Source organism: Eublepharis macularius, chromosome 4 (assembly GCF_028583425.1).
Source record: "Eublepharis macularius isolate TG4126 chromosome 4, MPM_Emac_v1.0, whole genome shotgun sequence".
Classification (NCBI taxonomy): domain Eukaryota; kingdom Metazoa; phylum Chordata; class Lepidosauria; order Squamata; family Eublepharidae; genus Eublepharis; species Eublepharis macularius.
Genome location: NC_072793.1, coordinates 111,283,541 through 111,310,806, shown reverse-complemented (window position 1 = coordinate 111,310,806; position 27,266 = coordinate 111,283,541). Strand labels below are relative to the sequence as shown.

General features: G+C 38.7%; 1 protein-coding gene across 1 annotated transcript in view; it reads right to left on the bottom strand.

The window, feature by feature from the left end:
* The window catches only part of HDAC11 (histone deacetylase 11), a 51,089-nt gene that overhangs the window by 7,625 nt on the left and 16,198 nt on the right, over nt 1-27,266 (bottom strand). The window contains exons 4-9 of the mRNA XM_054975178.1: nt 20,965-21,081; nt 20,525-20,567; nt 13,762-13,838; nt 13,031-13,093; nt 10,086-10,182; nt 7,037-7,215 (exon numbers count right to left, since the gene is read on the bottom strand). Coding sequence (XP_054831153.1) covers nt 7,037-7,215; nt 10,086-10,182; nt 13,031-13,093; nt 13,762-13,838; nt 20,525-20,567; nt 20,965-21,081 — 576 coding nt within the window. The remainder of the gene's footprint in view (nt 1-7,036; nt 7,216-10,085; nt 10,183-13,030; nt 13,094-13,761; nt 13,839-20,524; nt 20,568-20,964; nt 21,082-27,266) is intronic.

Genomic DNA, 27,266 nt, shown 5'->3' with positions numbered 1-27,266 from the left:
TTCAGATCCGTACCCGAGGTGACGACAGGCCGTTCAGAAGCAGAATGCTTAAGAGTCGGATCCGACAGCTTCGAATCCGGTGTCTTCGGTTCCATCACAGGTCTCGGATTGGTGGTTCTTGCTTCCGATCGAAGTGGAAGGATCGGATCCGAGGCTGCCTTCTTAGCTTTTGTAACGGGTGTGCTCGTCGGTTCCGAACGGGTGGGGGATCTGCTCCGATGTTTATGGATCCGCGCCAGATCCCGTTCCTTATGGACCCGTTCAGGAAGGTCTTTCGGGTCCTGAACGACCGCTCGGATCCGATCTGGGGACCGAGACTTATGAGTTGAAGTAGAACTGCAGACAGAACCCTCGCAGTTAGATGGAGGTCTGGGAGATGTAGCAGGAACCCCCGAAGCTCTCATGGCCTGCTTCCATAACAAAGCCTGGAGTCTGTTGGCCCTCTCAGCTCTAGCTTTTGGGGTAAAGCGCTGGCAATGCTCACAGTTCGTTACGTCATGGGCCTCCCCCAAACACTCCAAACAAACAGAATGACCATCGGTTTTGGTCATCTTGGTCGAGCATGTTGAGCACAGTTTAAATAAAGCCTTATCAGCCATGCTCGATGGATCGCTCACCAATGACGCGCTTCTTTTTCCGCAGCGGTATGAGAAAGCTCCTAACCGGTCGGTGGCGAAAAAGAAACTGAGGGTGTGGGGGCGCCGTCGCCGGATGCCGTCTGGGCGGGAAAGTCCACACATGCGCATTCGGTAGACGGGCGCCCCCTAGCGGACGTTTTGCTAAGAAAAAAATATCCGGTCGGCAGGCCTGCGCACGCGCAGTCCCATGTGGGACTGCACAGAAGGACGGACAATGAACTGCAGAGATCTTTGAATCCCACTTGATATTTTTAAAGTTTCCCTCTGTGCTTCCTCTACTTTTTAGTCCATTCTTTTTGGCATTAAAAAAACAACAACAGCAAAGTTACATTTAAAAAAACGAGTTTTCTTAGCCAATCAACTGATGAAACTGACATGTCCCTCAAAAAGCCAGCAGCAGAAACCAGGCATTTTCTAGTGCATAAAAATAAACAGATACTACTTTAGTTCAACCACTCAAGTGCAGCTTTACAGAGGCCAGAAGCAGATCTGATCCTCGCAGATGGAATATCCAGAAACCTTGGTGTGTGTACATGCAGAAAACCTCAGAGAAATTTTACAAGTTTTAAACAAGTCCTTTAATCTACTGTTCTAAAGACACTATTCCTCAGTTTGCTGCAGTGATATTTCTTTAATAACCAACTGGAGGGGCAAACATCAAGCACTGGCTGTCCCATCATGCATTTCTTGAGAACCTTTTTTTAAGGCACCAAACTCAGGGAATCTGGCTGGCCACACTAAAGACTAGGATAGACCATCAGTCTGCCCCATTGCTACAAATCTTGTGTTCTTTTGTGCTTCCTAATTCTAAACCTCCCCAAGCAGCTTGAAGATCAGCAGGCAAAGAAGAAACCACACTGATGACAAAGACTACATAATATATAATAACTTTTGCATGTGTGTGGCTTTGCTATTTTATGTCTCCCTTTTATACTCTGATAAAATAGATGATGTACTTCTAAATTAAATATTTCTACAAACAGTATTTTGCGGCACCTTAACAATTAATGAATTTATTGCAACACAAACTTTTGTACGTCAGAATCGATATGGTCAGCTTCGGCTCATAAAAGTATATGCCACAAAAATTCATTAGTCTTTAAGGTGCCCTAACAAATTTGGATAATGATAAAAAAACGAAAGGCGCTCATAAAAAAGAGGACTTTTGCCAAAATCCATTTTTGTAATTAAAGATCAGGAAAATTTGGAGGATGTTTGGAGAAGAAGTAACCCTAAAATAAAACAATATACGTTTTACTCGGCGAGGCACTCGACACTATCAAGAATTGATATGATCTGGGCCTCTAAAGATCTGGCGGTATGGACTAAGGAGGAGGAAGTAAAGCCTAAAGTAGGCTCAGATCACAATCCAGTAATGTGGAAATTTGGGAAAGGCACCAAAAGACAAGGATGGAGGATAAATGAAGACCTGCTGCAATCAGAAGACAATATAATACTACTACAAAGAGAGACCAAATTCTTTATACAATATAATCTAAATAAAGGCGTTTCGACTGACAAAGTATGGGATACCTACAAAGCAGTAATCAGAGGAACTTTAATGGATTTAAACGCAAGAGACAAAAGGAGAAAAGAAGAAAAAAGGCAAGAAATTATGGAAAAGATAAAGGCCAAGGAGTTACAATTAAAGAAAAGACCTGGGAAGAAGAAGTTGTATCAAGAAATAAAAATTCTGCAAGAACAGTTGAGAGTAATGAACAATAAAGAATTAGAGTGGGAATTGAAAAAATTGAACCAAAAATCATTTGAAGGTGCGAATAAACCTGGGAAATATTTAGCGTGGCAATTGAAAAAGAAAAGGGAGAAAAAAGTAATAACTAAGATTCAAGAAGATGGTAAGACGTTAATAGACCAACTGGCCATAAGTAGAGCCTTCTTTAAGTATTATGCAAAGTTGTATCAAAGGAAAGAAGTGGGTTTGGATACTATTGACCAATATCTGAATAAGATCAACTTACCAATACTATCAGAAAAATTGAAGGAAAAATTAAATGCAGAAATAACGGAAATAAAAAGAGGCTATTCGGTCGACTAAGTTAGGGAAGGCACCAGGTCCAGATGGAATTACGGCTAGATTCTACAAATTATTAGAAAACGAACTGGTACCTTTTCTGAAAGAGGTAATGAATGGAATTTTAAAAGGACAAAAGATACCAGAGTCTTGGAATGAGGCCAACATATCATTGATTCCAAAAGAAAAACAAGATTTAAGTAACGTCAAGAATTATCGACCTATTTCGTTGTTAAATAATGATTACAAAATTTTTGCAAAAATTTTGGCGGAGAGATTAAAGGACTGGTTAGTTGAGATTATTGCAGAAGAGCAAGCAGGGTTCCTTCCAAACAGGCAAATCAGAGACAAGTTGAGAACTGTAGTAAATGCTATAGAATACTATGACAAACATTGTGAAAGGGAAGTTGGTTTCTTCTTTGTGGATGCAGAAAAAGCGTTTGACAATTTGAACTGGAATTTTATGTTTGCCACAATGGAAAGGTTGCAAATGGGAAAAGATTTTATTCAAGCAGTAAAAGCAATATATAGAGACCAATGTGCGGCAATTGTAGTAAATGATGAGCTAACAAAAAAATTGGAAATACGAAAAGGTACAAGACAGGGGTGCCCATTATCTTCATTGTTGTTCATCTTGATTTTGGAATTATTATTGATTTAAATACGAGAAGATGAGGCTATAAGAGGCATAAGGATTAAAGAATTTACCTACAAGGTTGGAGCTTTTGCAGATGATGTGATGGTCATAGTGGAAGATCCAATACAAAATATGCCAAAGTTGCTTGATAAGATAAAAGAGTTCGGAGATCTGGCTGGATTTTATGTTAATAAGAAGAAATCAAAGATACTATGTAAGAATATGACTAAACAAAAGCAGCAAGAATTAATGGAAATTACCGATTGTGAAGTAACACAAAGTTAAATATCTTGGAATTGAGTTAACTGCAAAGAATATTGATTTATTTAAGAATAATTATGAAAAGCTATGGCAACAGATTGATAGAGATATGATTAAATGGAATAAACTAAATCTGTCATGGCTGGGAAGAATAGCGGCAGTTAAAATGAATGTGTTACCACGGATCATGTTTTTATTACAAACAATTCCAATCATTAGAGACACTAAACAATTTGAAAAATGGCAGAGGAAGATCTCTGACTTTGTGTGGGCAGGCAAGAAACCACAAGTAAAAATGAAAGTTTTGTGTGACGCTAAAGAAAGAGGTGGACTGCAGTTGCCAAATATTAGACTATACCACGAAGCAATATGTCTAGTTTGGTTAAAAGAGTGGATGTCACTGAAAGATTGTAAGCTCTTAACATTGGAAGGTTATAAGAAGCTGTTCGGATGGCATGCCTACTTGTGGCAGGATAAAATAAAAGCTGATTCTATGTTTTTGCATCATTATATCAGAAGGAGCCTCTTCACGATCTGGAAAAAATATAAAAAATATCTGGGTGAAGGCATCCCCTCTTGGGTGGTACCGTTTGAAGTGATTGATCCGAGAGCTATCTACAATGAAGAACAATGTTTACCATATAAAGAGATATTGATTATGGAACAGAAAATGATAAGAATTAAATCGGAGGAAGAGTTATCTTCTTGTTATGGATGGTTCCAATATAGACAGATCAGAGATCTTTATAATTCGGATTGTTCAAAAGAAGGAATTAAATGGGAAAACTCGGAGTTGGAAGAGACTATACTACAAGAAAGCAAAAAGAAAATATCTAAGATTTACAAAATACTTTTGAAGTGGTATACAGAGGATGAGACGGTCAAAGTACAGATGGTGAAGTGGGCAATTAAAGAAATAACAATGGAATCATGGGAATATTTATGGAAAACTACACTGAAGATTTCAACCTGTACCAGTATTAAAGAGAATGTTTATAAAATGATCTATAGATGGTATTTAACGCCAAAGAAGATTGCACTTGGAAATGCTAATATGTCAGATAAATGCTGGAAATGTAAAAAGCATGAAGGATCATTGTATCATACGTGGTGGACATGTGAAATAGCCAGACAGTTCTGGGGAGATATTATAGAAGTAATAAATGAGATATTGCAGATTCAAATAAAGAACCCAGAACTATTGCTATTGAACTTAAGCATGGAAGATGTTCCTACTCAATACCGAACATTACTATTTTATATGACGACGGCAGCAAGACTTTTATATGCGCAAAAATGGAAGGTGCAAGAAATACCAACTATTGAAGATTGGATTCATAAATTGCTATACATGGCGGAAATGGATAAAATGACAAGGAAGCTGAGAGATCAGAATCAAGCGGAATTTTTTACAGACTGGGGAAGATTGAAAACATATTTAGAAAAGAAGTGGGACGTAAAGGGAGAATTATGGCAATTTGAAAATTATTAGAATGGATTTGTTATTAGAAGAGATAGAGTCTTTACCATATGAAGTGAAGTATTAGCTAATTGTTAGCCCAAATGTAAGTGGACTTAGAGTTAACAGATATTGTTAGAATTACTAAAGTAGATATTTTATCCGACTGTTAGTTAGTTTAAATTTAAATATATGTGGAGCTAATATAAAGTAATAGATAATAGATTTTAAGTTTATAACAATATTTTTGAAGTTAATAGATAGGGCTTAGTTGAATAAAAGAGTAAGTAAACGTGAGATGAGGAGTTACAGAAAAAGGGGACAGATTGGGAATAGATTAGGATATAGGGTTGGAAAGCTGTTGGAAGTCCTGGAAAAGGGGGGGGGAGGGAAAGGGGGGGAAGGATAATGAGATGCTATTTGAAAGTTGTATATTAATATTCTCACCTAATAAAATTTTCTAAAAAAAAAAAAAAGTGCCCTAAGACTTTTTGTTATTTTAGTGCAGCAGACTAACATGACTACCACTCTGGACTTTTATCAGAGTTCCATCAGTGCTTTGTTCTCATGGCCCCTTCTTACATGCCCAGTGTAATGCCAATCACCACGTTAGGGTTAGGAAGCAATTTTCCCCAGGCCAGTTTGGCTAGGGATCCTGGTGGTGTTTTGCCATCTTCTGGGAATGGAGTAGGGGTCACTGGAGGTGTGTGGGGGGGAGGTAGTTGTGAATTTCCTGCACTGTGCAGGGAGTTGAACTAGATGACCCTGGAGGTCCCTTCCAACTCTATGATTCTATGATTCTAATAGGGCACATTTTTCATTTAAATGGCTCTCCCATTGAAGTCAATGGAGACTGCACAGCAAAAGCGTACAGCAGATTATAACTCCATTGAAGAATAGGTGACTACTGCACTACTGAGCTGAGAACTTGCAGCACTGCTTTATACTACATTTCCTTAATGTAGTATAATGCTGGTCTCTGTAGTGTCCATCCCACCTTTGCAGCAGGCCCTGCACTGTCCATCACCGCCTTGCCAGGCCCTGCACCTCTCCTCACCTGCAGCAGCCCTGAGACCTGGGGCAGCCTTCCCTCCTCCCGAGGATGGCAACAGGCATGGCCAAGGAACAGCCTGGCCAGCAGAAGGCCTCCGACAATATAGACCCAAAGAAAGCAGGCCCTACCCACCTGCAGCAGCCTTGGGACCTAGGGCAGTCCTACCTCCTAGAGAGAGAACAGGCCCCAGGATGGCAAGCAAGCCATGGGTGGGGCCTGGATGGGCCTGACCAGGAACCAGGCAGGCAAACCAACCCTGGGTGAGCTATAAGGGGAGGAGCTAAAAGGCTGATACAACCCTTCCAGCTGATAGGCTGGGGAGAGGGCTATTCAGGAAGGCTAGGGCAGGATTGGAAGGAGACTTGGGGGAGGGACAAGGAAACATCCTTATAAGTAAGTTCCTGTGAGGGCTGAGGGGGTTGGTTGGAAGATAGCTCTGGAGAGGCCATCTTCATCAGAGGAAGATCCAGGTGGTGCAAACCCCCTCCCCTGGCTGGTATGAGGTCTGAGGAAACCCACCAATTGCAACCAGTAGAATGGCAGGGGTGCTAATGAGGGAGGAGCCTCACTCTAAACTGAAGTGGTTCACAATCTTTTACCTCGTTATTTTATTGCTGATATTGGAGGAAATAAACAAAGCAATAGTGCTGCCAGCACCACACAACATTTTCATTGCTTCCCTAGTGGCAAGGAAGGCACTAGGGAAGGCACTATGATATCTGAGAAGGCACTCAGAATGAAGAGGCCAAGACGCATAGTTGGCTTCAACAGAAAGTAATACATGGTTCAGGGAAAACAAAAACATGAAGATGCTGGAACTGAAAGCAAGGGGGAAGTACAGTAAGAGATCACACAAATATGTCAGAAGGAATATTCTGCTGGCATTGCTTGATGGTCAGAGCAAGATGTTTATCATATTTGCATTTATAAAAAACTACGTTATTCTACAACAAACCTGTGGTGAAATAGCCAAGCCTCCCAATGGGTCACCATCCAAAACATCAGTGCCAGCATTATAAACGATGATATCTGGTTTCGCTTCATTCAATGCACCTTCCACGTGTGTTTTTACTTTTTGAAGGTATTCTGTGTCTTCTGTGCCCCAGTCCAATTCAATTTTACGCTTTATGGCTCCTAGATATTTTTGTAAAAATGGTATACCATAAAAAGTTACTAGTGGTACTGGTAGTTAAGAAAACACAAGAGTAAAGAAATAATTTATGATTATTATCTGAAGCTTTCAAAAATATTGTTGTAAACACCACCTTTATCAAAATAATTAAGTCAAACCAGACATTAAAACTATGAAAGAAGATCTCCAATCTATTCAAAAGATGTAAAGGTAAGAATACATGTGCAATGACAACCAACACCAGGGTTTATGTAATGAAATCACAGCAGTAACCTAAGCAAGAATTGGGAAACAGAATAATAGTAAAGTTAAAATAAAGAGCACATAAGAAAACAAAGCAACGGAGCTGTAAAAATTAGAGAGTAGGAAGATAAACTTGGCTTTCTTTTCAGATGCCCCAACAGGAAGTTGCAGATAGCTGGGAAGGGCAGCCAAAAAGAAAAGTCGTCTCATGCAGCCCTACATGAGATTCTAGCAATGGGGAAAAAAAGAATCAAGAAGGTAACAATTCAGAACATTCTGAAGTGGAATAAATTCCCATTCCCTGAAGGACGTGGCCTCCTCTATGACTCAGAACCTTGTAAAACTATCTCAAGAGTCAAGTCTTGGAATCAGGATTGCTTTGCTGCACTGATACGGCTTTTTGGAAGTATATTAATACATAAACTACAGGCATGTGACCTTTTAAGTTGATTGAGATAAATGCAATGTGCTATTGTAAAAACAGAACATTTCCCCCAAATGCTGTAAAACATTATCCAATTACTAAGTCCAAAGCATTGCATATATAACAATTTGATTTACAAAATCTTTTTCCTTGTGTGATTTCATTCAGAAATTATAAAACAGCACACTCATCTTTTACGGGAGAATTAATACGGGTTTTTCTTTCCACAGATTTTACTTGTATCTTAGCAACAACTCAGCCTGTGTGATAAACCCACATTTTAGTTTCAGGAGATATATCTTTTCTTCTCCGTTACCCATTTTGTACACAATTATGTAAAACAGATTTGCCTGTAGGAAGTCGGAGAAGTCAATTACAATGCTGATTTGAAGCACATCCTTTTAGTCTTGATACAAGCACTCCATAATATGAATGACTATCAAGATAACTATTTTTGTCAGTATTTTTGCCTACAGTTACTGCTGTTCTATACCGTGTGCAGATTGCAGAAGCTCTGATAAACAAACTGATATAAAGGGCCATTACACCCTTATGACATGGCATAAGTGAAAAGAAGGAAAATATCTAATGCTACCTGGCAACATAATGTATTTTCTGTCAGATCAAAATCAGAGGTCAATTGCTATTACAGCTGGGCAAAAACACAGACATTATTATTATAAAAGGCTATTATTTAAAAGACTGAAACAAAATTAAAGAAAGTGAATTATCCAACATAGTCAGAGAGACAATATTTTGAAGTAAGATTTGCATAAGCAAAAATCAGAAGTCAAAGAGTAACAGCCCAGAAAACACACTACAGAAACAGCACAATATACAATGTTCATCAAACAACTCAAGTAGTATTTATTTTATTTTATTCGACTTTCCCACAAGCCCACAAGCCCTTTTATTTTATTTTATTCGCCCTTTCCACAAGCAAGCTCAGGGTGGCTTCCAACAAAATATACAGTTAAAAGAAACAATAAAAACAGTATAATTAATTACTGATTTCTTATCTAGAAAACTATTAGGACCATACCTAAGGCTATAATGAAAAAACATACTTCTCCTAAAGGAAAAAGCAAGCCATAGCTGTCCCTCTATGGCAAAAGAGGTGTGCATATAGCCACCACTATACTCAGATGGACAATAGGGATGAACATTAGAGAAACGGCAACAGTTTGACATGGGGTACGGGCATGTGCAGTATCTCAGACTTCGTATTTCCTATCTGTTTTTAGCCAGGTCTTGCCATAGACACCGTACATGATTGGAATTTGCTCATTCCCACCTACTTCCCAACTTCAAACATCCAGTTGTCCTTTTGTGCTGGGGTAGAATGTGGGAAGAAGGTGGTTAAGCAAAGGCAGATGCAGGATAAGCAGGCCACGGAGGTTGCACAATGGTTTGGCAGGCTGGCAGGCAGACTGGGCTGACTTTCTCTTCCACCTTCTTTCAATATAAACAGGGGGGGAAACGACTCACATTATATTTAGTGGGGATTTTGAGGTCAAGAAGAGGAACTTAAATTTCCCTGTTTGCTTTTCAAAAGTTTGCAGATATATTCACAACCAGCAAACACTATTCAAATACTTCCTCCAACACTAATCTGAACACTAAAGCCTTTGTGACCTTCAGAATCTATTGTAGAATACTTCTACAAACACAAATCACTGTAGAGAAATGGTAACTATAACAAGGGATGTGCTAGTTCAAATGTTATTTTTGCCAGGCTGGTGATTCAGAAGGCTCAGACAGCAATTCTAAGCCATCTGTACAAGGCTCAACCTGCACGTACCATGAGTTCCTCTGACTGAGTTCCAAACCATTATGTAGGGTCTAAAAGAACTGTATTGACTCCTCAGGTGACTTGAGGGTGAACAACTGACATATACCTTGCAGGCCATATGCAGAGCGGATTTATCAGGCCAGAAATTCTCACTGTTTGCGTTGTTTGCAAGCTGCCCTGTTGAAACAGTTGTATGTTTTGTAGGCCTTGTTGCAATGATTACTCTGTTCAGTGCCACCCACACCTTTTAAATTCCTTCACACAGCTCTGAAGGAAAGACATCTGAACAGTGTGACTGGGGGAAAAATAGTTTTGCATTTTATTTCTCAAAACAGAATAGCTGAGTGAATGTTTTTTTAAAAGATTTAAATTGTATTAAGATTACATTAACATGGAAGATATCATCCACTTACGTTTAGCAAATCCATCTCCTGGATAAATATATCTGTTGTAAACATCCAAGATGTATACTCTGCTATCCTCCATGAAGTCTCTTTCATGGCCATTGCCCTATAAAATAATAACAACTAATTGAAACAAATCAGAGACTATATAACTTTATTAATTTGTACTTATTTTTGTACCTATGAAATACAGATTTTCCCCATTGCTTTCTGTTCAGAGGAAAAAAAGAAGAAACTGATTTTGATCCTGTGTTACAAAATCTAAAGTCTAAAGTGATATTTCCCCAAATTTCTCCAAGTCTTATCTTTATTTCTAAGAGGTTTTTCTATAAGGGTGAATACCTCACCCTTAAAAGCTTTTTTTAAGGTAACAGAAAACCTGATAATTTAAATTTCCAGAAGCATGATAGGAAAGAGAGACACTGGTTTCTATCTCCAATTGTAGTATTGAGGCATAACATATTAAAAATTCAGTTATAATAATTTTGATCTCTAGGCTTTTTATTTTAGTGCCGTTCACTTGCCCATTTAAGCGATGTTCCAGAGATCACTGCATCACCTACTGGAATACAGTATGTTTAGGAAACATATAAAGGCATCATGATGCCTTTTAAAAGAGAACCATGTACCCAGAAATCAAGACTGATATTTTATAATCTGAAAACAAGTTCCATGACACACTATGAGCCAAACTACAACTGATGAATTACACGAGGAGGAGCACGTGAAAGGAGTCACAATGTTAGCTGGGAAGCTGAGTTTTAAAAGAGATCAGCTGCTCAGAGAGTTTGTTAATTTCCTTTGTCTCCTGAAGGCTCTGTCAGTTTCACCTCCCCCTCTAAGAGGTGAAAAGGAAATAAACAAACCTTCTGAGTAGATCTCCCTGGCTCTGTAGAGAGGGGAAATTGACAAAGCCTTCCGATCTCTTTTAAAATTCAGCTTCCTGGCTACCATTGTGACTCCCTTCACGTGTGCCTCCTCATGTAATTCATCTCTTGTAGCTTAGCTCTATGGGGCTGCTTTATTTCTGGGATGCTTTAACTTCCAGAAGAGATGTTATGCAATGGAGCAATTCTTTGGGGGATTTAAGCAGTGAAACTTCTTCAAAAATTATATAAACTTGTAAGTGGCTAATTAAACCAGCTTTATTATTTTTAATTTTCTATAAAAGTACAAGAACGGCTCACAACTTATAATGTGCATAAAAATATAAGAACAGCGTAACAATTCTAATATTTTAATCTATGGGTTGTTGTCTTGAAAACAGTATAACAAAGACAGAAATGATCTACAAATATGACTGATTCAGGCTTGTACAGCATACCCACAATGTTCTTTTTAACCTCTGTAGAATTTAAATACAATTGTTGATCGTATTTCACACAGTACATTGCAAGAAGACAGGTTTGGTATTTGTCCTTTAGCCTAGTCTGCTCTCTAGCACAGAAGGTCAAACTCATCTGTTGTCGAAAATGCTGCAGTGATTATGCCTGCTGAGCTAATTATAATTCTGTTTTAAGGACTTCCAGCATATTAGTGTATACCAAGTAAGCCTCAAGGATTGCTATACTGCTTCCATTAGCACATCTAAATATTTTTTTTACATTCCAACCACATGATGGAGCTACAGCTCAGAATAAATGTGCTTTGTTTATTTATATCCCTCTAGCCAAAACTCACCAAATTTATAAGGCAGGCTATAGATAAATAAGTAATAATCAAACCCAATAACTGATTATCTAATATTTTTATCACTAATGAATAATACCAGAGCTGCCTTATCACACATCACTAGTAGCACAGCTAAGCAAGATCCTTTCTTGCATTTATATCCAGCATACCCATCTCAAAGTAGGGCACTGAGGCTGCAATCATAAGAATTTTTTTCTTGAAGTAAGTTCCACTGAATAAAACTGGACTTACTTCCAAGCAGACGTGCTTAGCATGCTCAGTTTCTCAGGCAAACTCTTATCCAAGTACTAGCTATGCCCATAACCAGCTCATCTTCAAGAACAGGAACATTCTCATTCTCTTAAGGTAGTACAATAAAGTGGACCGCTGCTCCTAACATATACTCCAGTTTTATGTCAAAAAAAAAATTTCTACAGTGTTTTAAACACATTCATTAAAACAACTGTGCTAGTCAATTACTGTGTAATTAATGTTTTTTTTATTATTTAAAACATTTTTATCCTGTCTATCCACTCAATTTGGGCCCGCAAGGCCATGAATAGCTAAAAACATTATAAAATACACACACAATTAAAAACATAAACAGGAAAGAGGGTCAAGGGAACACCAAACTAAACAAAAATCTACACCAGTTTGCAGAAGGGAACAATAGAGGGGGACAGAAAATCTCTGGGTGGCGGAGGGGTGGGATTACACAAGTTTCATGGCACAACCAAGAAGGTTCTTACTCGGGTTTCCACTTATCTAGCCTCAGATGATGCAGCCACCCACACGAAGGTCCCCTAATGGTTGGGAAGCTTCATATGGGAGTTGGGTGGTCCTTAATGTTATACATCTTTTTCTAATTTATGTTAATCTTGACTATATCTTTGTTTCCTAAAAAATGTCCAGATTAAAATGATAAAATATAGATTTCTATTGTACAGACACAAAATCGCAACAAAATGTAACCATAATTATGCAAATACCACTATGATAATTTATATTGTACAAATGTCCTCAATTTCCATGCTTTATCAGACTTTTTTATATGAAACCTTTGATCTAAAAGTAACATAATATATGCAATACATGCATAATACAAGTAAAAAAAATTATCAGGTATCACATATGAAATTTCCTGCATGTGTGCTTCTGTTTGTTGTTGTTTGTTTGTTTGTTTGTTTGTTTTTTGAAGCTTTCAGTTTAAATTGGCTTTCATTGTAAAAGGCACAGTACTAATGACTCCAGGATTCTGGTTTGAATTTAACAGGACAGCTCACCTGATGCGCATCCAGATCTATAATAGTTGCCTTAGAAACTCCTTCTATTCTTTCAAATAAAAACTGGAATACAAATAAGTCATTTTTTTTAAAAAGCAAGTGAAATTAACATTTTATTATTTCATTAACATTAACATTCATCAATGAATGCCCATGGGTTGGATACTACGGCTGTGCAACTAGAAGGATTTCATGCAAGAGAATCATTCCAGCTTTCCCTTCTCCCAGTAGGCTCCAAAACCCCTCTGCTGTGTCAAGAGGACCTCATGAATAAGGTGCTATATAGCATGGGGGCATGTACTGAGTGTTGGAAATCATATAAAAAACTGTCCCATCTTGCGTGAGTACAGCTCCTTTCTGATCATGCATCTGTACAATATAATATAAAGGTGTTCTATTTAAACATCATATAAACATATCGGTTTTGAAATATTTTATTTAATTTCAAGGGTTTAACTAGATTGAACATTTATCCTTATCAGTAGATATATTTCATCCATAAAACACAGTAACAAGCCCAATTTCCAATTAGTTGCATTATATATATATGCTTCTTCAAATCCTACATTCTTTATAATGGCTCCAGGCACAGTTTGGGAATATCCCAGCTGAACTCTGCCCCACAGCAGTGTGTGCTTTGCCAGCTCGTGAGCAAGGCATGGTGCACTTACATGTGGAAGAACTGTACATGTGATCAAGAATATTCAGAGAATCAAGGGTTCTTCCTTTACCTTTATAGCCAAAGTAATATCAGCATATGCACAAAATCCTCCACCTTTATCACTTGAGCAGTGATGAAAGCCTCCACCTAGAAGAAAAAATACTAAATCTAAAGAACATATTTAGCTAAAATTCCTGGTGTTTTAGAAAAATATGAGGCTACTGAACAGGCTGCTTCATTAGCCATGCTCCATTAACCATATCCATAAAAAGGTAATGAAGAGACTATAAAAATCCTGTAATATCTTTTTTGTATCTTATCAAAGCCAATGCTGTTTCTGAACATTCCAGGTATCCGAACTATCAAACCCTTACAGAAACAGGAGCTAACTGCCACCAAAATTAGCCCTCACCTTTTAGTCATGGAAATGTGGTATAATCTTGGGAGTCCTAGTAATCTAAATATAAAAGTATGTTATGTCCTCTCAATCAAGATAAATCTGAACTCAGACAAATAAATAATCAAGCTAAAGCAAATCTTATCCGTAAAATCTAGTTTGGTGTTTGGCATGTCTAAATCTAAAATATGACATGTCCTCTCAAACAGGATAAATCTGGATCCTGAAAAACTAATACAAGGTATGACTATAACACCTAGCATGCATGTAACAGAAGCCATGATCTATTCAATAAAATAATTTGAATCCATAGCTAGCATATTCATAATGGTATGCCACTTACATAAGACAAGGGAGTCAAGTGTCTTTATTTTCACAGATGATACTCATTCATTGGAACAAAAAAGTGAGAGCATCAAGCATCAATCTTACCAAGGATTTCAACAAGTGGCACTAATATAATAGGCTGAGATTGGGCTGCAGCTGGAACTAAACATCAGATGTATGCACTGAAAAAAATTCCATTTCAGTTTTGGACCTGGGGTTTCTGAAGGAACTATGTACCATTATTGTTTTTTCCAGACAGGCATTGCTGGCTCTGATCTAATCTGTTTGGTTTCTTTTGTTATCATGGCCCTGTTTCTCTGTGGTAGGGTTTCCAGGCAATTTGAGACAATTGTTTTGCACTTAACAGCACCAAAATGACACAGAACATAATCCTCCCTCATCGATTCACTGAGTTTTTCCTCAGTTGCACCACATACACACAAACAATGAACCCTGAAGGAGGAAAGTTTTAGTGGGTGCATATCATGGCAAGAAACTGGCTGGCAAAGGGGTTGTGGGGTGGCAGCAGCATTAAAAACAATCTTGCTTTATGTTCACTTTTTATTTTTCTATAGTGCCAATAAATTATTACCTTTGCAACCTGCTGTTGCCTGTTGGTGCCAAATTGCCTTGTGCAGCTGTGGTCTCACGATGAGGAGGTATTCTTGCATTAATTGCTGCCAATCTCCATTGCCCATGTGCAGGCAGGCAGACCACATGATTGTCTGAATCCCACCTCCCACCTCCACCTAAAAAGACCTGTGTTATTCTTGCAGGGCAGGCAAGATTATTTTTGAAAGGACAGAGTAGATAAATGGCTCACAGGGTGGGGGGAGCAATCCTAAACAGGTCTGCTCAGATGTAAGTCCCAGGGAACTGTTTTTGCAGCCTATGATTGAAATCTTCAGGACTTTTATCAAATTTGATTGAACAGACCACTTGCACCCCCCGCCCAGGGGCATTTTTCCTCACAACGACTGACCATCCAAGTGCCCTGATGGGGTGAAGGAGACAGACCAGTGCCTGGGTAGCACTGCAAAGCAAACCAAGGTGCAGCCTCAAACAGGTCTACTCAAATATAAGTCCCATGTTATTCAATAGTGCTTACTCCCAGGGAAGTGTCTTTTGAATTGCTGCCTATGATGGAAGTCGCACATTCCCTCTTCCAAATATTTCCAAAGGTGATTTGTTGATCCCTGGATCTTAAAAATCAAGAATCATAGAATCACAGAATCATAATGTTGGGACTTCTAGGGTCATCTAGTCCAAACCCCTTTCACAGTGCAGGAAATTCACAACTACCTCTCCCACACCACCGGTGACCTCTGCTCCATGACCAGAAGATGGCAAAACACCGCCATGATCCCTAGCCAAACTGGCCTGTGGAAAATTGCTTCCTGACCACAAAGTGGCGATCAGCCTTACCCTGGACATGTAAGAAGGGGCCACGAAAACTAAGCAGGGATGTAACCCTTCCTGCCCTCCCTCTCAAGATCTGCCTAGATTCACAGAATTAACATTGCTTTAAGATGGCCATCTAGCCTCTGCTTAAAAACTTCCAAAGAAGGAGAGCCCCGCCCCGCTCCCAAGGAAGCCTGTTCCACTGAGGGACTGCTCTATAACTGTCAGGAAGTTCTTCCTAATGTTTAGCTGGAAACTCTTTTGATTTAATTTCAACCCGTTAGCTCTGGTCTGACCTTCTGGTGCAATGTAAAACTCCATGCCATTCTCTACATCACAGCCCTTCAAGTACTTGAAGATGGTGATCATATCACCGCTTAGTCGTCTCTTCTCCAGGCTAAACTTACTGAGCTCCTTCAGCCTTTCTTCATAGGACTTATTTTATTTATTTATTTATTTATTTTATTCAACTTATACCCTGCCCTTCCCACAAGCCGGCTAAGGGCGGCTTCCAACAAAATAGACAGTTAAAAGATACAATAAAAACATTATAATCACTTGATCCAAATAACAAGTCCAGGCGCCACTGAGCAAATTAGGCTACTACAAAGCCACCATAAACAATGGGCACCACCATGATGTAAATCCACAGCAGCTGCAAAAGGAGAGCGTGGTGATCAGAAAGGGGACAAAATGCTGTCCCCTAGTCAAAGGCCCATTGGAACATCTCCATCTTGCAGGCCCTGTGGAACTGTAAAAGGTCCCACAAGGCCAGGATCTCCATTGGGAGAGTGTTCCATCTGGCCAGCACCAGGGCAGAAAAGGCCCTGACTCTAGTTGAAGCCAATTGAATGACCCTCAGGCCAGGGACCACCAGAAGCTGCTTATCCGCAGAGTGCAAGGCCCTGCAGGGGACATAATGGGAAAGGCAGTCCTGTAGGTATGCAGGTCCCAGTCTGTAAAGGGCTTTAAATACTAGAACTAGTACCCAAACTCAACCGGGAGCCAGGGCAGCTGGCATAACACAGGGAGGATATAGATCAAGATGGGTAGTCATGTCTGCAGCAGTAGAAAAAAGCAGTAGCACCTATAAGACTAACAAAAGTTGTGGCAGGGTATGAGCTTTCATGACCCATAGCACACTTCTTCAGATATTGCTAGAATGTGAGTCCATCTGTCCTTATATCTCGGAGAGTGGAGTGACTGCAGAAGCCGAATGATAATAGCCAGGGAATGATATATGGCACGTGACTGAATAGGTTGAGGTATGCAGAAGAGTAGTGGGTGTGGAGAAATTAGCATTGATGAGACAGGAATCCAATGTCTCAATTCAGTCCAGGTGGATGCAACTGATAATAAATGCTCATAATGAATGCTCAAGGACTGACTGATGATTTGTTCTAAAACTTTTCCAGGTATAGACATCAAGCTGATGGGTCAGTAGTTTCCTAGATCCTTCTTTTTCCTCTTCTTGAAGATGGGGATAACACTTGCCCACCTCCAATCTTCTGGCACCTCACCTATTCTCCAAGAATTCTCAAAAATAATGGACAGAGGCTCAAAAAAGGGGGTTCTTTTAGTTCCCTTGGATGTAATTCATCTGGCCCTGAGGACTTAGATTCATTTAAAGAAACTAAGTGTTTATGTACCACCCTTATGCTGATCCTAGGCTGTAACACCCTTCCCTCATCATGTGTTCTGTTATTGCCATGTTGAGCACCATTTCATTGTCATGCACTCTTAAAACTACTGGCTCAGTTCTTTACTTATTTTTCCAAAGCCATCCCTGTGGTAAGTATATGAGTTACTAAATATTTCATTTTTATATTGATATATAAAAAAGAACCCCAAAGCACAGTTTTGTAGCCTAATAAAATGTTTTCATTTTAGGCTACACAAGAAAAATTGCAGTGCACTCTGTTGTAGGGGGGGGGGGGACTCAGTATCAAGCTCCACAGCTCAAGCTAATCTGTTTGAAAGCATCATTTATGTGAATATTAAATGTTAATTTACAGGTTTGAATACAATCTCTGTACCAGGATTTCAAAATTAAAGCAAACTAAAGACTTATGCTATTAATGCATACAACTTGAGTGCTTCAAAAATAAACCATAAAAAGGAAAAAAGAAGAGAAATCCTGAATGTATTGCTTGTTATTATTCAATTGTTTCTGTCTATGAGCCAAACTACATGTTACAGCAGCCATGAATCCAATCCCTGGCTGCCAATGGTATTTTAGAGGAGAATTTAGTCCTTTAAAAATTGCTGCAAGGACCCCATGGCATGGTGGCACAATGCAATCTCATTCCCCACCCACCCCCACCACCATGCATTTTCAAGTGCCAAAACAGCCACAGACTAGATGGGGGTGGGGGATAGCATGGTGTCATTATACCACCCTCACAGCAATTTTTAAAAATCTAAATTCTCCTCTAAAGTGGCATTAGTGGCCATGCTTTGGACCAGCGGCCACCATAACATGTAGTTTGTTCCTACATTTAAAGTAAAAACATAAGCAACCTGCTTAAAGTTTAAATGCAATCTAAGAAAGAATTTGCATGCCTAAGCATGACGCCTTCTTTATCTTTTACTGTATGTGGAAACACAAAAAATAGATATCATTATACTAGTCAGAAGCTAATTCTAAACCTGTCTTTAAAGTTATTGTTCACTTTCCTCCAACACAAACTCAAACTGAGCATGTAATGTTCTTTATGCCTAACATATCCGTTCTTTATTCATAAGGTTATATTTCTTTCCTCCTTTCAATGGTTCATCAAAATTACTTCAACTGAAAGGGCTTTTTCTACTAATATTTATACCACCACCCCACCCCAGCCATCCCATCAGCTCTACTAAAAGCTACTGCGGCATAGTTGGACTAGGGAAGGCCTGGGGTTCAAATCCAACAATGAAGATCGCTGGATGCTCTTGGGTGAGTCACCATATCTCAGCCCACGCTACCTCACAGGCTTGTTGAGAGGATAAAATGAAGACAGCAGGACCTTCTATGTCTCTGTGGGCTCCCTGGAGGAAGGATGGAATTAAAATGTAATACAAATATAAGAGGACTCGCAGAGGAGGGGAGATTTGCATGACTCACCCAGGTCTGGCTGTTTGCTACTGTTCAACAGGAGCCATCCCACAAAAGCCAGCATGGTGTACCAGGCCATAGCTACAGTGGTGCAAAGAAGGGCAGTACCCCATCAAAAATTTGTTATGCCTCCTCAATGTGCATTAGTCTTTCAAGCGTAAACTGTCTATGCAAAGGGAAAAGGAAGGAGTTGGTGTACAAAGGTCTGAATTCTGTCATAAATCTTCCAAGTGTGAATTTTCACAATCCACTTTCTACAGTACACTTTTATACAAACAAGTCTTCACATTGCATTATAGGTAATCTTCAAAGAAAAACAAAAAGAAGCAAAAATATTGGCTTGGATCTAAAGATCAACTGTATGAAGATATCGCCTTCTGTGGATACAGGGGACAGGAGGTCAATTTTATCTGACGCTACACCTACCAAAATTGAGTTGAGGGGATCCTCCTGAATAGATTTTTGGAGACAGAGGGTGGGTGGTAGTGGGTGCACAAAAAAGTGCTTACACATACAGTACTTAGTATGCTTCAGAGGAATATATTTTCCATCCAGCACTCCAGAGTACACTAGTGTTTCCTGAAGGAACTGTTAATGTTCATGACACTCAAATTAAATAAAGGTTCCTGTGAGCCAAAAATATCCAGCCACAAAAGGCTGCCCATTGTGTCTCTGTATGATATACTACTCTGGCCTTGCCTCCTTTAACAAGGCCTATAGTAGGGATGCGTAACATATCTGCATACATGTGTCAGGTTTGACAGGATCATTCAAGCACTCCTGATACAGAGAAGTAACATAATTACTTGCCCCAAGAGGGGGCACACCCAGATCAACAATGCATGCAAGAACACAGGGACAAGTTTTGGAGCAAGCATTAACTCAGGAGCTTTCTCCTCCTTCTGCGTATGCTATAAAGTACCAAGTACATTGATGGTGCTATTTAAATAATATTAAATCATTATACACCCTGTGAAAACAATTGACACTGCCCATGCGGCAGTCTAACACAGCACATTAAAGTTCAATGACATTGTTGTAACTTCTTGTTTCCCAATTATTTCCAGCCGCCTGCTTCCAAAAATTCTGTGTAAATTTAAGTTTTTGTTTTTATCATTTCCAAGATTCACAGCTGCAAAAGTACATCAGCTGCCAACTGGCCAGATAACTTCAACTGTCAGCCTTCTTCATTTGTTAGCAAAGGAGTTTGTGTCTTGATACAGTTCATTCCCCCACAAATGAATGATCATCAGTGATCATCATTACATTCAGTAGTACAATCAACTGGGCAGAAGCCTACTTTAGTATTACTTAACTTGAAGCCTTCCTCCAACTTAAGCAACACTTCTGTTGCAGAACAGTCACTTAAGCTGAAGGCAGGCTTCTTGTGGACGAAGACCCAGCAGAACAAGCTATGTATGCTGTGATCACCATTTCAGAACAATTTAATAAAACTGAAAACCTTATAAATACCATTTCTAACCTTATAAAAAATCTCTATTATTAATTTTGAGAACTGATCATGTGATTCCAATCTACTATTATAACAGGAAGACAAGAAGAATTTTGAAAGGAAACAGTTTAGCAATAAGATATACATATATTGTTACTTACCAACATTAATTGCCCATCCCCTCTCAACAGCAAGTTTTCCTGCCTTTAAAAATGAATCAAGAATGTTCATGAATATTTGGGAAATGGTTTCAGTAATACAAGTATCTCCTTGGTATTGGCATTTCAAACCATCATAGCCCATATTCTCAAGTGTATTAAATGAAAAATTGAATCTTTAGAAAAAGTAGTAGTAAACGACATATCCTACAAATATTGGTATCACTATATAAGTCAATTTGTTAGAATTTCTCTCTTTTTGCATGAGAAAAAATCAATTCATTCCTACCATGATCAAGAAATATGCCTTCTCCTAAACCTTAAGTATATTGGTATTTATAATGTAACTTGTATGGACAAGATTTTATTTTCTTTTTCTAAATGTTTAATTCACAGCAATTAAACACCAAGAATAAAAAATTATGAAAACACTTTTTCTTTACCATTATTGTTCCTCCAGTTTGTGTTCTTAGAGGTCTTAGCACCTTCCTCTGAACAAGGAAATTGGGCAAAAAGAGAACAGGGGGAATCTCTGTAATTGCAGCCACAGCGAAAGACCACTGCAAGACAAAACACAATTAGGTTTAGAATAGTCATATCAGCATAGGCAAAATAAAACATATGAATGTAAACAAATCAGATTATTACAAAAGCACCAATGAGATTCAGGAAAAACGTTGGTGAGCAAATGAGAAGAGCAGTTTAAATGACTATATGATTCAATTTGTGATTGAGATCACTGGTCTTAGAAAGAAAATTGCTTCTGTCATTCCATGTTTTTGTATTCTTATGTCCAACTGTTACCTAAAAAACATTACATCTGAGGCCAAAACCCTGTTTTAAGAAAACATTTAATGGTGCTTGACATTTAACTGTGCTTACCACTGAAATATTTTTGTTAATCTCTAAACCACAATTTGTACATAGCTTATTAACTGTGTTTGGTACTAGCTAAGATTTCTGAATTCAGCCTCCTGGATGCAGAGTTGCATAAAGAAACAGAAACAAAGGAAAAAATGCTGTGTAATTCCAGCGTCACTTTCTTATCAATGACTCTTTCTCAGGGCATGCTCTTCTTCTCTTAGCCTCCTTTCCACATATCTGTTTCTTCTCTTGTGATTAACTCCTCAAGGAAGATTATGTGGTTCGTCTCCCTCAAAGGGAAATTTAAAAGTGACTGGGACAAAAGATTTTGCTTAGCCAAAAGCTTTTATTTAGTTTACTGGCATTCTCAAATGGAATTGTTCCACATAGATCTCCTGATACAGTTTAAAAGAAGTTCATGATCTACCTTCCACAGTACCTTCCTCCCAAGAAAGAGAGATCCCCATAAAATCCCCCTCCTCTTTATGTCCCAGGAGAAAGGGATTATATTTTTCTTAATTTCATTTCTAGAGGAGACAGGATTATGGAATAAATCAAAATGACAAAAAAGAAAAAGGAGGCAGGGGTGTGAAAAGTCTATTCTGTTTCAAAGCACAGACATTTAGAGAAAGCAGGAGGATAGCTGGCATATAGCTTAGCCAAGAGAGACCCAAATAGCTCTGAAGAGGCTTATCTTACCCTATACTTTCCTGCATATTCCCTGAATGTTTATTGCAGCCAACCAATACTGAGCAAGCTGCATGCATATTGACACATTGCCAGTAACTGGCCAATACAAAAGATTCTGCTTGCAAGTAGCAAACTAATTGGAGGTTATGAACTGTAGGTATATCTGGTAGACTAACCAGGGTTTCTGCAGAAAACTGCCTTAAACAAACCATTGTTTATTTTGATGTTGACTCTAAACACAGGCTTAGTATACTGAAAGCTTTGCAGATACGATTTTTTAAAAAGTAATCTTTTAATTAAAATTCTAGTCCAGGTCTTGACAAATCCCAGTCATCAAGTTGCCATGGCGCCTAAAAATTTCATTTTGGTGCTGCCCAGTTTATAAGCAGCGATCGAAGAGACTGGAGCTGGGGAAGGGCGGAGCAGCCAGCAAATGGCTCCTGGCTCCGCCCCCCCAGCAAAGCCCCAGATGCCCAGGAAGGGAGACTGTCTCCGTTCCACCGGGCGGGGCTTCAAAGGACGGCTCCCAGCTCCAGCGGCATTCTGCCGCACTGGGAGAGCCGCATTTCTTTATATCCTACAATAATTTTGTCATACTTTTCATAAAATTATGAGAAACTGTGAAGAATTTATCATTAGGTTTTGTGGTACCAATAGTTAGAAAAGATGATCATTAAAATACAAAACCCTGAAGACTAGAAAGTGCATTAGTAAAGGGATAGGGGCTACAGACTTTACTACTATGTACCATCTGTTGCTGTTAAGTATGATCCTACTGAGTAGTTTCTATGTTGTTTAATATGTCAAGCTTAGAATCGTTTATGCTCTGTTTCAGCATTTCTTCAACTCTGTATTGGATTTCCACTAGTTTTAAATCTTTGCACATTTGCAATTATATACCCTATTTATTCAAATGTCTTTGAAACTGACTATAGTAACTTACACTGGGTAATCCGCCTGGTGTCTCAATGAGAAAAGTGGACTATAAATAACGTGAATACATAAACAGATAATTTTGGGGCTAGATCCTAGAGCCAAAGGAAATTTGTCAAATTCTGCTTTAGGCGATCATTTCTGACTACAAAGGTTAAAAATAATAACCAAACAAAACTAAACTGTCAAAACGTTGCTTTATGTTTTACAGAAAAATACAGAAGAGTTCTCACACTGCTTATCTGCCTTACCACTTTTAAACATACTTATATTCTGAACAGCAAGCAAGGCTGACTAAAATCCAAAACATAATTTCCCCCTACTTCTTAAAAAATGGAGTAATAGAGATGGCAGTCTTGATGAGAGGACTCTGGAGAGTGGATGCTTAACTATTTTGTTTCCACTAACGTTCTGTGCAACATCACCCATAGCAGAAAAGATACATAGGTGGAAAAGCAAATGGGAGTGATACTGAGTAGGAAAATTTCTGGATATGAAATAATTATGTAGCACTTCTCCTCCTCCCAGGTCACTTACTCAACATTTCAGCTTTTATGTATTGTCGAAGGCTTTCACGGCCGGAGAACGATGGTTGTTGTGGGTTTTCCGGGCTGTATTGCCGTGGTCACGGCACAATGCCAAGACCACGGCAATACAGCCCGGAAAACCCACAACAACCATTTCAGCTTTTGTTTTTAAATAAATGTGATTACTTGCAATTGAATATCATGTGTACTTTGGCAAAAATCACTGTATTAGTATAAAAGATTAAAAATTCACTTATCAGTTATGAATAACCCTGTGAGAGGTCAAACCCTAGGCTATTGTTTCCTTTCCCACCACTATGAAGAACTCACTTCCTGTTTCCCAAGAGGCTCATGCACTTGGAGGGCAATGAGGCCCAATCTGCAACAGCTCTATAAAGAAATCTTATTTCGATTGTGTAAATAATTCTTATTTATTTAGTACTTCTTATTCTTTCAAGCAGGGCTTTTTTCTGGGAAAAGAGGTGGTGGAACTCAGTGGTACCATATGCACATGCAGACCGCACATGTGTTCCCCTGCCTGGCAGTGACCCAATCCTGGCTGTTTTGGGCCCCTTTCACATCACTCTATTCCTAGAACAAGTAGTTATGTTTTGCCTACAAAAGCTCACTTAGATAGAATAACATCTCTAATCCTTCCGTAGCCCCAATACCATCTTTACTAATAGTGAAAACATGGCAGTTTGAGAACATAGTACACACCAGCCCTCAAGTCCTGCAGGTCTTGCTACAGTGTTGCTCAAAAGACAGTGTAAAGGGCTGGAAGAAAGTCATTTTGACAGCCATACACATTTCAAGAAGTGAATATTCTCTGAACTAGGTTTTTAAGGGACTGTGTGCAAGTTCCTTTTAGAGAACAAAAAAATGGCACCTACTATGCAATACTTCCTACTGGATTGTTAAGTGTGGAAAATACAGAGACTAGATAAAGTAAGCACAGAAAAATGTTTAATGCCAGTAAATTTGGTTGAGAGAAACCAACCTTTTCAGGGTTTCACCGTGAAGCTTCATATTATTTTTTGCAAAAGATTTTAACACAAAAATAATCTAGAAAAACACCAAGGAACAAATGTACGGCATTTAGGTATAGAGCAATGATGGATAATGACAATGAATTCAGCGCAGTACTTTGCTAATGCAGGCTATAACATCGGTCACCAGCAACTGCACAATTAAAATGACAACACAATGAATAACTAATCTGCATTTTATATTCATAGCACTTTCAAGTGTATAACCAAAGCGCAAAATGATTTCTAGAATACCTCTTCAAAGCTTTCCAGTATATGCTTCTGTAAGCGATACAAAAACAAAGTTGAAGAAAATATATTCAAACATTTTGAAATAACTTGTCACCACAGCTAATCTCCAAACTATGTGGTCTGCAAAGTAAATCTGAGTCCTGAACAGAATTCTTGGCTATGTTGTGAATGCTGCTCTACAGAGTTGTTACGAGACTGTATGATAAACAATAATTTATCAAGATCTTTAATAATAAATAAATCAGTATGGCCCATCATAGAAGCACAATTTACTATTCTGCATCATAGATGAAAAACTAGCTGCACACATACACATAAGTTCCTGGTTAATGAAATAGACTAGGAAACAATTCAGCGCAAGAGTCAATCGCAGCTATGACTTCTTCCTTCGGCTAGAACAAAGGAAAGGCAGGCCTATCTCCACTGCATAAATTAAGCAGAAAATGCAGTATTTGCCTTCAATGTAGAAGGCCCAGATATTTTTTACCAAAAAAATGAAGGCTGGGAATCCCAATGGGTACAGGTGGCATGCCCAAGTTCTAAACAAAAACCGGCAATATGGCAACCTTAGTCATGCATCTGAGTTTTCTTAAGTCAGTATCTCTCACTCTGCTGAACCTGCTTCACAGAGTTGCTGTATAGATAAAATGGAGAATCATGTATGCTATGCCTTGAGTTTGCTGGATGAAGGATGTGATAAAAATCTAATACATAAATTAATAAACTACGAACAACAGACAGTAATATGTGATAATAGCAAGTGAATGTGGGGTTCCAGCAGTGACCCTGGCTATGAAAGCAGTTGAGTATAATGATGCACTTTTTAATGTAGCAGGAAGATCATAAAGATTATTTTTGCTGCAGAATCTGAAGTAAGATTTATGGTTGGCCACTTCAACCTCTCATTTTCTGTGACCCACATTGCTAGAAACAGAAACAGAGCCAAGTTGTTTTCTGTGCCTAATGATGGATAGAAGGAAACCAGAAATAAGTATCTAAACCTTACCACATGCTAAAACTCTTTGTATCTTCAAAACCGGAAAACAATTTTAAATGGTGCATTAGCAAATGGTGCATGCCTGAGTGAGGAATCTGAGGATATAAACCTTGACCTCATATTCTTCAGTAGTCTGTCTTCCATTGATTTAAAGACTACGATGCTGTTTGTTATTTTGGATTTATAAGACTTCAAAATGCATACTTTCTGCAATGGAGCTTTGGGTAGTACACATAGGTTTCCAGGTTCCATCAAGACCCTGACCTGATCGCGACCTGGTGACCTTCAGACCAGGATTTGGACTGGAACCTATGACCTACAGAAGCTGCAGGTAGACTGTACACTAGTGACTTAGTGTTTATGTATTTATAATAAACGTGCACTAGAGGCACCAATCTATTCAGATATTTTAGAACCCTGACGAGGAAGTTTAATCCTAAAGAATGACAACCACAGCATTTCACACTAATAAACATCTTTAAAAAGCATCCCAAAAGACCAAAATGGAGAAAAAATTGGGAAGATGGCAATGAAAAGTAGTATTTCTGGAATTACGAACATAATTAAAAACATTATCTGTTCCTGACAGTTTTGTAATTCTGATGTTCTACTTTAAACAGAAACTAGTTTATATCAGAAGATTTAATATGTCATGTGAGTGTCTAAAGTGCTGTCAAGGTGATACCTCAAGGGGTTTTCAAGGCAAGAGACAAACAGAGATGATTTGCCATTGCCTGCATCTACCTACCAACCCTGGTCTTGGTGCTCTCTCATCTAATTAATAACAAGGGCTAATCCTGCTTAGCTTCTGATATCTGATGAGCTCCAGCTAGTCTGGGCCATTCATATCAAGGCTAATTTTTCATAATGTATACAAAATAAACATTAAATGAATCGTATCAATATGATTGCCATACCATAGACTGGATAAACTGAAGTGTCAGAGAAAAAGTAGTTTCAAATTCTGATAGTCAGGAAACTTAACAAACAAGGTTCAAATCCTAAGAATCTATCACTGCAGACAATTTTTTCCCTTTTATCTGAAATCTCTTTTAAAAATATGTATATTTTAAGTCTTACAGGCATGAATCACCTTGTGCAAATCAACCACCACACACAGCAATTTCTTATCACCTAACATTGCTACAAACACAAGCATTTCACAAATTCAGCTAAAGAACATTAGACTGTTGTATAACTGAAAACTGAATGATGATGCATTAAGTGCTCTGTTACATTTCTGCAATGGAGACATTTCATACATGGTTACATTCCTAAATTCTAATATTGGTTCAAGTAGCAGAGAGAAAACATCAAGCACACAATGCACTAGCCTATGAAATCAATATCTGCAAGTGTGCCAACCTTGTATATGTCCCACTTCTATTCTCCTGCAACAAACTGTCCACTCTGCCCACCCCCCACTCCCCCCTGGTTGTTGAAACAGCAATTCA